The sequence below is a fragment of the Zingiber officinale genome, chromosome 3B (genome assembly GCF_018446385.1).
Source record: "Zingiber officinale cultivar Zhangliang chromosome 3B, Zo_v1.1, whole genome shotgun sequence".
NCBI classification, from domain to species: domain Eukaryota; kingdom Viridiplantae; phylum Streptophyta; class Magnoliopsida; order Zingiberales; family Zingiberaceae; genus Zingiber; species Zingiber officinale.
In genome coordinates, this window is record NC_055991.1 from 119,495,757 (window position 1) to 119,507,568 (window position 11,812).

Consider the following 11,812-nt stretch of genomic DNA (forward strand, 5'->3'; position numbering starts at 1 on the left):
TCGTCGCCCACACGACGTCTAAGAGGAGGAGAGGAATACAATAGAAGATTGAGAGGTTATTAAATCTTCAAAGAAAGATATAAATAATTATAAGTTTCCACATTATAATTAGTTCATATTCTTTGATTGGATCTTGAAATACCAACACAAGAGGCTATCGATTTTAGGCTATCGGTTTTATGTTATCGATTTTGTGTTTCGATTTCATGTTTCGATCTTGTGCTTCTATTGAGGTCTCTTTAGTTAAACCGAGGGTAACTGTAAGAAGTTTAAACATCGAATTTCTTTGAAAGGCTTTGTCTAGGAAGTGATGAATAATCTCATACATAAGAAGGCCTAGTGTCTAGCCATGTTTAACCTGGAAGCCGATCTTTGAAATATATGTTTAATCATCTTCTGTAATATGATTTAACTTAGGAAGATCACATCAGTTAAATTTGGAGTAAAAATATTAAGTATCGTTTCCAATCTAAGTTTAACTTCTGAAGAGCAACTTGGGTTAATAATGTTAAGTATCGTTTGCAATCCAAGTTTAACTTCAATAGAGCACATGGGTAGCTAGGTTAAGTTCTGTGCTTGTTTAAATTTTTGTACAGGGGAACAGAACGGAATCCAGGTGCAGTAACCAACAGTTTCTATTCGAACAAATACAAGATTCCAAAATTTGACTAGTGACTAAATTGATTGTCTGGGAATCGATTGATGAATTTTATTAGTTGATTGATGATACTCTGACATTGAATAGAATATTTCTTGGTCGATTGCGAGACTCGACTATTTGGATATCAATTAACTGATTGTTGACTTATGGTGGTCAAACTAAGTTGGCAAGAGTCATTCTGCAAGTGCAAAAGTCGGATTAAGTGAATCAATCGATTGATGGTGAAATCAATCGGCTGATATGCGAAAATCAACTTCACTTGAAGGATATAAAAGAAAAGTTTTGAGGTAATTTGACGCTGTCAACACAAGATAATTCAAGCAACAAGAAATCGTTCAAAGTGAGATTCGTATAAAGTTATTTATATTTTGTATTCTTGTTGTATTATTGTAAAAATAAATTCTTAGAGATTTATCCGTCTCCATAAGGTATCCGAGAAGAAGAAAGATAATGATGATAGTTCGTTAGGATTAAACCTTGGACATAGTTGCCTTGGAAAGCAATGAACCAAATAAAATCAGTTGAGTTTGCTTCAAATTTCCACTGCACAATCGCATCGATGCGAGAAGAGCTATTCACAGTCCTATATCTCGCACCGGACCTACCATCGAAGACCATTTCCTTTTTCGTTGATATTTCAATTTCTAGCCCTGGATGGGTGTTCTAAAGGAGAGTTGCACAGAGGGTTTATTCTAATGTGTGGCAAGAACAATGAGGGGAATAGCGCAATAACAGCCACAAGTGTACGAGTGGCAAAATTTTCAAGGAAGAGGATCAAGTGATAAGGTTTTAGATGAGCGACAATACAAAGGAGGACCAAGAACACCTATGATGTCAACTGAACACTATCAAAAAGCTTGTATCACGGGGGAAAGAACACACAAGTATCACATGCTGAAGAAACTACACTTGCATAGTTTCGTATAAAGTTGGCAACACGTGATTGTATTCGTCCTTGCTAATTCGTTACAGGGCCAATATGGAGAAGATAAATCACGAATAATTAATAACTTTTAGAATAATAACTGGTACATGAGTGAGGGCATAACTTCGTATAAAGATATCATACACAATACATCGACAAACTGAAACAATCTACCAATGTGATAAATTAAACTTTAGCAACCACATCATTATTGAAAGCTCTCACATGAATTAATAGACGTGACAAGAAAAGGAACCTTTACTTTAGAGCCATTTTCCGAACATGTGAAGAGAGGAAGACTTTGAGATCCACTAGATAAAAAAAAAGTTAGGTTTGTTGTCTATCACTTTTGATGTGCAAAACACATTTGTCTCATGTTTTATTATTTTTAATCCAATTCAACCACTTTTTTTGTTGCTTTATTAGGGTTCTTCCAACCTTTTCTTTGTGATATTTATTGTAGTGAGACAAGTAAGAAAACATTGAGACCTATTTTGATGAGAGTGCCAAGTTATGATACTGCTAATCATAATTTTAGATGCAGAAACTATTGCTTTCTTTATCGAATACTCCATTTATGTCTATCTAAATGCCGACAACTAAAAACATCATAGTAAATCGATGAGGAGTGAATACTCCATTTATGTCTATCTAAATGCCGACAACTAAAACCATCATAGTAAATCGATGAGGAGTATTGTTCGCATCCGCTCGCTTATTGTTTGCTTTCTCATAATCGAAACACAAGAGATGCAGTTACTCTTCCTTCTCGTCTTCTTGTTCTCATTAACAGCCATTTAGCTTGCTTCGCAAACGAACAGAAACCAAAAAAACCGGAGCATCTTCGGTTTCGATCTTATATATACACACACACACAGATTTTGTATATTTTTTTCAGTCGACAGCACAGTTTTCTGTCGATGATGATGAAGTTTTAGTTTGATTCAGTGACAAGAAAAACAAACCATGAATCATATGATCCATCACTTGAATGTTTGATAGCCTTCATAGAAGAATAAATAAATAAATCATCAAGAAAAACATACGAAACAATTTGAAATACATTCTAAACACTAAACATATGCTTTAATGACAAAGTATGAGAAGTTGATCCCAAATATTTGATAAATCATCGAAATTCAGGCATCGTCTGTATCATCTACATTTTGAACTACTGAAAGATTTGAACCAAATCTTTTGAAGTATCACTCGGAGAGTAGGATCCTTACCCCGTACTTTGAGCAGCATAAAGTGGAAGTCTTCATCTGGAGAAGCGAACGAATGGTACTGAAAATAATGTGCAAGAATACGTTTAGTGTGATCTATAAAGAACTTGTAAAGTTACTCTGGCTACAATTTCTTGAAGTTGTTTCTTATCGTCAGGTATACATTAAGCTAAGGTGTGTCATATTTTCGCTAGTTTCACTAGAATCATCTTGTGATAACTAGACATTAGCAATCAAAGAAGAGTAGGTATGTAAATATCAAACTTACCGACTAAAACAACACTCAACAAGAACAAGAAAGTTATCCATAGATAACGGATATAATGCATTTGCTGACGAGATCCACCTATATGTCTGCGGTGTGTGCCAACATTACTAGCGAGATGTTGAGAATAAGGAAGTTTAGTCTCTTGGTTGCTATTGTTTGAGCAATTTCGGTTTCCATTAATTGCCTGAACCAACACATCAGAAACACAGAATCAGCTAAAGACTTTGCCAAACAGAAATTGGTAGTCACTAAAAATAAAATCCTGCAAAGATAACAATCCTAACTGCTCGCTAAATCATCAAAGAAGAAGATACAAATTTGTGATATTATGTACACAACGATATGATTTACCTGAGTGAATCGAGTTATTCCCTTTGGGTCAAGGCAATGAGATAATCTATGCATTCGATGATCATCATCATCATTCTTAGCTTTCAAGATATTGTTCATTAGCTGTTTCCACTTCGATGTAGATACAACATTGCGTAGAGCAACATGTTGACCGGATTTATAACTTAGCCTCTCTGATCTAGCTTCAACAGACCCTTTTTCTATATCTTCGTTGGCAACAGCAATTTTCCAAGCACTGATAACTGGTGAACCTAACAACCCCTTTTGCACACAAGACTGCTCTAACTCAGAAGCTGTCACATAATTTTCCTGTTCATAAGGTTCTTCTACCTCAATTTCAATCACATATTGCTTGTCCTTGTTTAACATAGCAGAACCTGGACTGCTGCTACCATCAACATGGTTTGCTCGGGGTCGGTCTCGGGGCACCCCAGAAAGAAAATCAGCAAGATCTTCTCGTTCTTCCTCATTCAATTGAACCCAACGCAGTGGGTGTTTCCCTTCTTCAATCAATGAATCATTCAGCCCTTTCTCGACTCGCAAAATTTGATTCCCAATAGCGGATACAAATTGCCTGTGCCTAGTGATTGCATTGCCCTCGGAAGAAAAGCTTCCATGGCTTAGTTTGACAGCCTTCTCAAACTCCTCAAGCTGCACTACACCGAAAACACTATTTAAGAAATTGATTGAAAAAAAACAACTGAAGGCAAGTTTCTTCATCAAAACATCATAGAGTTACCTACAGAGAGACATAGTAAACAGTATATAATAGCTAGGGAAGAAGCCAACCTGCCATTTAGCAGTTCCCAAGGCAGTTTGAAGCTCCCTAAGCAGTTCATCTAAAGCTTCTAAATCAAACCCATCCCTGCGATTTCTCATCCACATTCTATAGAATGATTCCATCCTGCAAAATGTACATAGGATGATAAATAGAAGAAAAATCAACAAATTAGGAGATGAATTGGCAATCAGTAAACCCTAAGATGCCCAACGAGTTAAAAAATTAGCAACATACGTATCGGCCGATTCCTGGACCTCCTCCGCGGCGGTAAAAAACACGTCTTTCTGCCACTGATCGAAGCTTCCGCCCGCAGCCATGAGAAAGGGTTAACGAACAGCTCCAACACCTCGCCTAATAATCTCCTTCCGTATCCCAAAAACGAGGACGGTACAGATTGGAGATTCCAGTAACAACGGCAAGAACAGCCGCAAGATGAAACCTTTGGTATCTCGGCAAGCAGCAATGATCGGAAGAACAGGCAACAGCCAGAGAAACAAAGCAAACAACGGATTCTATGCGGTTCCACCGCCGCGTAGAGAGAGGGAGAGGGAGGAAGAGGAGTTGGGTTCCAAATTGGCGGAATGAGATCTATAATTTCTTCCGCTGCGCCGCAAAGAAAAAAAAAAACCCTCAAGATGAAACTTTTGGTTCCTCAGCAAGCAGCGAACAAACACAGCAAACCGCGGATACTCGCGCTTCCTCGCAGCGTAGAGAAACGGTAATAGGAATTGGGATGCGATTTCGCGGGATGAGAGCTCTAATTTCTTCCGCTGCGCCGCCCAAGGAATGAGGCTGATCGACACGGCGTCTGCGTTTGGAATCGACTGCGGAATGCGCGTCTGCGTGCTTCTCTTTTATAAAAATCTCATTATTCGACGGCCCAATTGATTGAAGTTTGTTTCACGTGTTTCACGAGAAGTTTGGCCTCAAATCATGTTCGAACCCAAGCTGAACCGGACCGATTAAAATGAACCGTAGGATTGGTTAAACAACACGGTTCGGTTAACTCCTTCTAAATATTATTATTTAAAATAATCATTATAAAAAAATTATTAGAATTTTTAAAAACGCTATCTAATGTAATTCATTATTAACAGAAGGAACAGACAGAAAGGAAGCGACTTGTTTGGGAGGGAGGGATTGTTATATTTTTTTTTAGAGAAAAAAAAGATAATAAAGGTTAAGTATCTTACTTTTTACTATATTATTAAAATTCTAAATATTTTACTAATTAATTTTTTAAAAATTTAAAATTAAATTATGTTAATATTTTTCCATTAAAAATAAATTTAAAATTTATTTATAATTTTTCATGCTTATTTTTATATAAAAATATATGATTCTTTTTAGTTCTACATTCAAATGGAAATTTTTTTATAAATATCTGGGAATTAAAAAGTATATATTTAATTTTAGAATGAATTTAGTAATTAAAATTAATAATATTGATAATTTGATTGATAATAATAATAGTTAATGATATGTACAATAAATAAATTTAAATATAAAAGATTTATTTAGAAATGTTTAGAATTTAAAATAGATTTTATATAATATTTTTAGAGGATAATTCTCTTAGAATTTAATTAAATCATATTTAAATCGAAAATTTATTAGCTAATTAACCTAGGGTTTCAATTAATTCCTCAAGTTTTATTCCTACGCCGACTTACTCTCTTCGCACGCGCGCCCACCAAGCCACTTCCCCCTGCTTTTCAACTCTCCTGCACGCGACGACGTTGCCGCCGCCGTGAACTGTCGCCGGAGAAGACGTCGCCGCCGCCGTGAGCTGTCGCCGAAGAAGACATTGCCGTGAGCAATTTTTTGTTTGGAATTAATATTATAAACGAGGGATTATATTGGAATTCCCTTTTTTTTTTCGTCCCCCCTTCCCCTTCAGAAAATCTTGCATTTCATGATCACTTCATTCCAAACAAGGTTTGGAGTTCCCTTTCCCCTTATTTACCCTTCCCTCACCTCCTCTAACAGAGGGGGTTTAGGTTTTTAGAGCCGTCTGTTCGTCCGTAGAAGTTATAAGGAATCAAAACCTTGGAAACGTGCTACTTTTGTAAGATCTCTCCAACGGCGATGGAAGTGGTGATCGCCTCGTCTGCGGTGGATGCGGGAATCGGTTGTTGGGAACTCCATTCTGGCGCCGAGCGACATCAGTACCGCTCATGCTCCTCCGCTCCGCATGGTCTTCTCTCCGTTTCCGGCCGCTTCGTATTCCTAGCTGCCTCGCAACTCCGAGACGCACCCTCTGCAACTTCTGCCCCTATATTCTTTTGGTCCTGGGATAAGGTAAGTCCCAACGGGTAGCCCTTATCTTATTCTGTATGTTTCTTTAAGTTGCTGATCCTATATTTTCGCATTGTGTTTCAGCCTCAGGTTGAAGTTAGAAGCTTTCCTGCTGAGCCAATTGGACCACTTATTTCCAATGCTGAAGGCACTTACATTATTGGAGGAGGATCATCGGGAAGTATTTATCTGTGGGAGGTAACTACTCACTTTTCTAATATGAATTTCCTTCCCAAGTTTGATTTTTGCCCTCTCCTCTTTGAAAAATCACTTTGCTTACAATAGTCGGGCTTGATTATTTTGATACCATTCATGCGTGGTTACTAAGTTTGTTTCATTCTTTCATCTTGATTTCTCTCAAGATTATTCTCACTTTGTCTGTCCGTGAAGTTGCTTTCCTTGTGTTTTTGTCCAGGTTTTTACAGGGAAATTGCTCAAGAAGTGGCATGCTCACTACCGCTCTGTTAACTGTCTCACTCTAGCGAAGGACGACGAATCCCTGCTAATATCAGGGTCTGAGGATGGCTCTGTCAAAGTTTGGTCTCTTATAATGTATGCAATTTCTAATTATTTTCATCGTCTTTCTCCTTTATTTCTTTATATTATAAAATGCTAATTTTTTGTCATGCTTCATTCATAGGTTGTTTGATGATATTGCAATGGCTTCTGCTGCCAATCATTATATATATAGCTTCAGTGAGCATTCTCTAGGTGTCACTGACATTGTTTCGGGGCATGGGTTAAGCAATTCCATTATCATCTCATCTTCACAGGATCGTACATGCAAGGTTCATTTATTTTTTACGTTATGGTTATTTTTATAGTAGTAATCAGTTGCGAGTGATTTTAATTGATACAATTTAATCATTTGTGTGTTACTGATATTAATTGTGTGTCAATTAATTTGATCCAGTTGAATTGATGTTTATTAATTTCGATTGAGACCAAAGCTATCTATTTCTACTTCTATATGATGCTAAGTTGCCTTCATGTTGTCCCCTCAGGGCGGTGTGGTGGTTGGGGCATGGGGTGTTGTCACATGAGGTCATAGGGTTGAAACTCGGCGTGTCCGAGCATGCCCTCTCTCATGCTTTGGCCACTTACACTAATGGTTAGTAGCCACCTGTGATTTACCTCCTCCGTGTTAGCGGAGGCGCCGGAGGCAAGCGAATCGTCTTTTGTTGCCACATAAGTTGCCTTCTAATTGTTATGTCTTTGTGGAGTATAGTGCTAAACCTAGTGGATACTATATGTAGCAAAAGAGATCGCGTGTGCTTTTTTTGGTATTTGGATATAGTTATGCCATTATCTGACCTGAACTTCTAGTGTACCCAGAGTAGTTTCACTAAACATATTTGTTTGTTATTACAGTTTATTTGTGTTTAACTTTAACTTAATTTATTTGCAAGACAGATATGTCATTCATAATTCTTTAGGTGTTTTGACCAAAGATTTAATTTACTCCTTTTGTGTACGACCATGCATAACAAAGTAGCAACAAGCTGCTAGCACAACAAATTATTATGAAGTTTTTTGATCCATTGTAGATTGTTATTGTTTTTATGTCTGATACTTTTGTTCCAGGTATGGAGTTTGTCGAAGGGTGAACTATTGAGGAACATCTTATTTCCTTCAGTAATTGATGCTATTGCAATGGATCCTGGGGAGCATGTCTTTTATGCTGGTGGAAGAGATGGCAAAATATATATTGCAGCTCTAAATGCTGAAGGCAACCCCAATAGCCCTTATGGGGTGTTCATCCTTGATACCTTATATGATCAAAGGTCTCAACTCTGTTAGTTTTGATTAGCACATCCCTTTTATGTATTGTTTTGTCAACATCCATGTCATGCCTATCATCATCAAGAGGTGAACTCTAGATATTGTCTGAGTCAGTTTGGGTCGTAAGATTCTAAGGTCTAGACTGCAATCTTGACAACCATGATTGTTGATGACAATCTGGCTGGTTTTCTCCTACGGTAGTTAATCTTTCTGAATTCCTTTCCTATTTAATATTTAATTTAAGTTGGTCTTCCTGTTCCAGCAAAGGAATAACAAGCCTAGCTTTAAGCAAGGATGGATTCTCTCTTGTGTCTGGATCTGAAGATGGTTTTGTGAGAATTTGGAACACAATAACTAAGCAGTTTACTCGCGTATTTAAACATGGGAAAGGTACACAAAGACACTTATTTCAGTACTAAATATAACTTTTGGACCTCTTGTTTTCCAATGAACCTTTTAATTAAGGAAAAAGTTTACCATGTTTTTTTGGAAGAAATACAGATTAACAGTTCAGTTTTATTAAAAAAATCCTAGTGTTCAATATTACATATTATGAAGCATAATATATATCCTTTACATGCCATACAGGCCCTATTAATAATGTCGTTATAGCCAGACAGTCGCCGTTATGTAGCTCTGCATTGGCGAATAAGAAGCATTCAACGTTACCATTGCCTCCTCCGTTGAGCAAGTACACGGATTCTGCAGACGGACAAGTTAAAACAACGGCTGTCACTATGGTTGAATCTCCATTGCATGGTCATCAAAATACTAGATTTCTCAGTGCGGATGTGATGGAAAAGCTAATTCAAGAGCTCCAGGTTTGTTATTTATTTATAGCATGTACATCTAGTTTCTATCCATGTTACCTTCCATCATTGGAAACACAACCTTGATGAATTTATTTGCTATGGCTGCATTTCTTAATTGTTCGGTGCATCTTCTTTTACTTTCTCGATCTGGACCATGAGTATCTTACTGTGAACTGAGCCATTTAACTGTTCTCTAGTGTCTCATAGAAGAATTGTTATGCTGCAAGAATTATTCTTATTATTTTTTATGTTTAGGGTATTCTGAACATTTACTAGTGATGTGCCTTGCTTGGCGCTCCATGTGGTCGACCCCAAATAACTGAGACAAATGTGATTTGGTGTAGCAAAATATTCATGTGAGGTTCCACATAACTTGTTAAACAAGTAAAAGAAGTGCCACATTTGAATTTGGATACTAATGGTTTTGTCAATTCCCCTATGAGAATTTATCGCCAGGATAATAATGGTCTCTCAGTAAGAATTTGTTCTACATGGATCGATAGTTCCGACCTAATGACCTGGATTAGATGAAATGCCACATTCTATGATTACAAATTTATTAATCTTTGATGTCTGATTCTTGTATTTACCCTTCAATTCAGAATCGAAATACTTCAAGTGCTGCAGAGATGGAACTGGAGAAACTAAGACTCCAATATGCAAGATCGGTACATCTAATCGAGCAACAGAAGAAACTTTACGAGGACATGCAATCTGTCTATGTGAGCGAGCTGTTGGATTGAAAAGAAATGAGTGGTAGCTAGCAAAGAGATATCCTGTCTTCTTCTTCCATTTATTTTTTGAAAAAAAAAACAAATGGTTAGAAATAGTTCATGATCCACGTACATTTTCTTTTATTGAGTTTTATATATGGTATTTATCTCGTAGCATAGATTTTTTTCATAATGACATGGGATATGTATAATGCCGTCCTTGCTCTCAATGTAAAGAGAGTATATATCTCATAATGACTCAATTGCCATTTGCCAGTAGCAAGGAAGCATAGACCTCAATGATCTTTGGCTCAACATTTGTCAAACAGGAGCAAGTACATCGAGAATTTGCTCTATGGAGGCTCAACTCTGATGCTCAAGTTTGGTTCATGAAGAAATTGTGAGATGAAGTAGGCTTAAATTGGCCTTCCACGGTAACAATGTGTGTGATATGAAGTGCATGGGTTTGAGTTAGATACTCGAATCAACATCCTAAGGTAAGAGTTTGCAGGACATGATGTGTGAAGAATTTGCGATATATGAAGTGTGTAAGTTTGAGTTTGATGTTTAAATCAGCTTCCTAAGGGAAGAGTTCATAAGAGAAGAATTCATGAGATGCGAAATGAATTGTTTGACTTAGTTGTGTGAATAAGAATTTAAAAAGATGAATGCTTAAGCATTTTGTGGTCATGCCCACCAAACTTTGTGATGCGACTCTGACTAATTCTGAGGTTATATATCATAGAAAGACTCGAACTATCCCATTCTCATCCGCCCCACGCCTTGACGCCTCAACCTCTTTGCAGTCCCTGATCTCCAAGCTTGAATCCCAGCAATCCGGCAGTCCTTGATCTCGAAGCTCCTGTTAAAGGTGAGAATTTTTTGTTTCCTTTCGTAGTTTCCTTCTATTTCCCTTCCTTTTTCTATGTTTGTGGTTAGCACGGCCTTTTGCCCCTTGTCCTCAGCCCGTGTCCTGCATGATCTGTGCACCGAAGATAGCAAAGCAAACTACCATGTTGTTTCTTTCTCTGCACATGCAGACACAAAAGCCATGCGACTTCTGTTTGCTCGACGCTTGAAATTGTTGGTATTGTAAGTGTGAGCTGTGAATTCTGACGTCGATGGTGCATTCAGATGCAATAGTTCTGATGGAACATTGTTTTTGTTTATTTTGGTTTGATATCGTTGAACTTTTCAAGTAGCTAGATTAACAAAGCTAGATGATCGAGTAAGGTGTGCATGTGCAAGAAAGATTTTGGTGTTTTGAATGAAGTCTAAAGTTGAATAATTTGAATCACAATGTGCGCATGCTCTCCTTTGCTGTCTAGTTCTATAGCCAATCCGTCCAGATTGGATTGGATTGGATAGAGGATTTTGTTGGGACAATTTCCCTAGGTCAAGTTTGACCAGTTTGACTAAGCTTGAGTTGAGTCAAGCTTGAGTCGGGATTTGAGTTTTGATGTTTGACAATATATGGAGATTGCTAGGGCAATCGTCTGATTGTGGAGATGGTCAAAGGATTGACCAGGTTAATAAGAAGACAGGTCAAGTGAGTCAGTGTTGACCGGAGACTTGACCGGGGAAGTCTTAACTGGAGTTTAGGTAATGGGAAAGTCCTAACTGGAGTTTAGGCAATGGGAAAGTCCTAACTGGATTTAGACATTGGGAAAGTCCTAACTGGAGGTTAGGCAGGAGAGAAGTCAAGTAGGTCAAAGTTGACAGGAGACTTGGCTGGGAAAGTCCTAATTGGAGATTAGGCAAAGGTAAGTCCAACAGGAAGGTTGGCAAGAGAGAAAATCCAAGTAGGTCAGTGTTGACCAGACTTGGTGGTGAAAGTCCTGATAAGTGAGATCAGGCAATTGGAAAGTCCTAGTATAGCTAGGCGAAGGGAAAGTCCTGGTGAGGAGCCAGGTAATTGGGAAAGTCCAAGTGTGATCTCGACAGAGCAAGTCCTAAGGTGATTTGGCTAGGAGAACCCGACAACTAGGATGAGGC

The 11,812-nt window shown here is 37.8% G+C and overlaps 2 protein-coding genes and 1 long non-coding RNA gene across 5 annotated transcripts; 2 read left to right on the top strand and 1 right to left on the bottom strand.

The window, feature by feature from the left end:
- Window positions 1-2,534: 2,534 nt before the first annotated feature.
- On the bottom strand, window positions 2,535-5,046 carry LOC121967448. 2 transcript variants are annotated; one of them, XM_042517685.1, is made up of 5 exons: window positions 4,447-5,046; window positions 4,221-4,335; window positions 3,432-4,082; window positions 3,081-3,264; window positions 2,535-2,873 (listed from the first exon to the last, which is right to left on the bottom strand). In XM_042517685.1, the coding sequence occupies exons 1-5, from the start codon at window positions 4,527-4,529 to the stop codon at window positions 2,848-2,850; spliced, it is 1,059 nt and encodes a 352-aa protein (XP_042373619.1). In that variant the 5' UTR covers window positions 4,530-5,046; the 3' UTR covers window positions 2,535-2,847. The 2 variants fall into 2 exon arrangements, with proteins under 2 accessions (XP_042373619.1, XP_042373620.1); XM_042517686.1 differs by lacking the exon at window positions 4,447-5,046 and having other exon boundaries at window positions 3,432-4,087.
- An 825-nt stretch (window positions 5,047-5,871) lies between these two features.
- Window positions 5,872-9,961, top strand: LOC121967449 (protein ROOT INITIATION DEFECTIVE 3-like). 2 transcript variants are annotated; one of them, XM_042517687.1, is made up of 9 exons: window positions 5,872-6,024; window positions 6,202-6,513; window positions 6,595-6,708; window positions 6,926-7,062; window positions 7,151-7,298; window positions 8,095-8,294; window positions 8,555-8,682; window positions 8,881-9,113; window positions 9,707-9,961. In XM_042517687.1, exons 2-9 carry the CDS (start codon window positions 6,301-6,303, stop codon window positions 9,845-9,847), a joined length of 1,314 nt encoding a protein of 437 aa, XP_042373621.1. In that variant the 5' UTR covers window positions 5,872-6,024; window positions 6,202-6,300; the 3' UTR covers window positions 9,848-9,961. The 2 variants fall into 2 exon arrangements, with proteins under 2 accessions (XP_042373621.1, XP_042373623.1); XM_042517689.1 differs by having other exon boundaries at window positions 5,894-6,024; window positions 6,286-6,513.
- A 631-nt stretch (window positions 9,962-10,592) lies between these two features.
- LOC121968558 lies at window positions 10,593-11,015 on the top strand. Its single transcript, XR_006108213.1, has 2 exons — window positions 10,593-10,688; window positions 10,783-11,015. It is a non-coding gene; the product is annotated as an uncharacterized LOC121968558 (long non-coding RNA).
- Window positions 11,016-11,812: the final 797 nt, after the last annotated feature.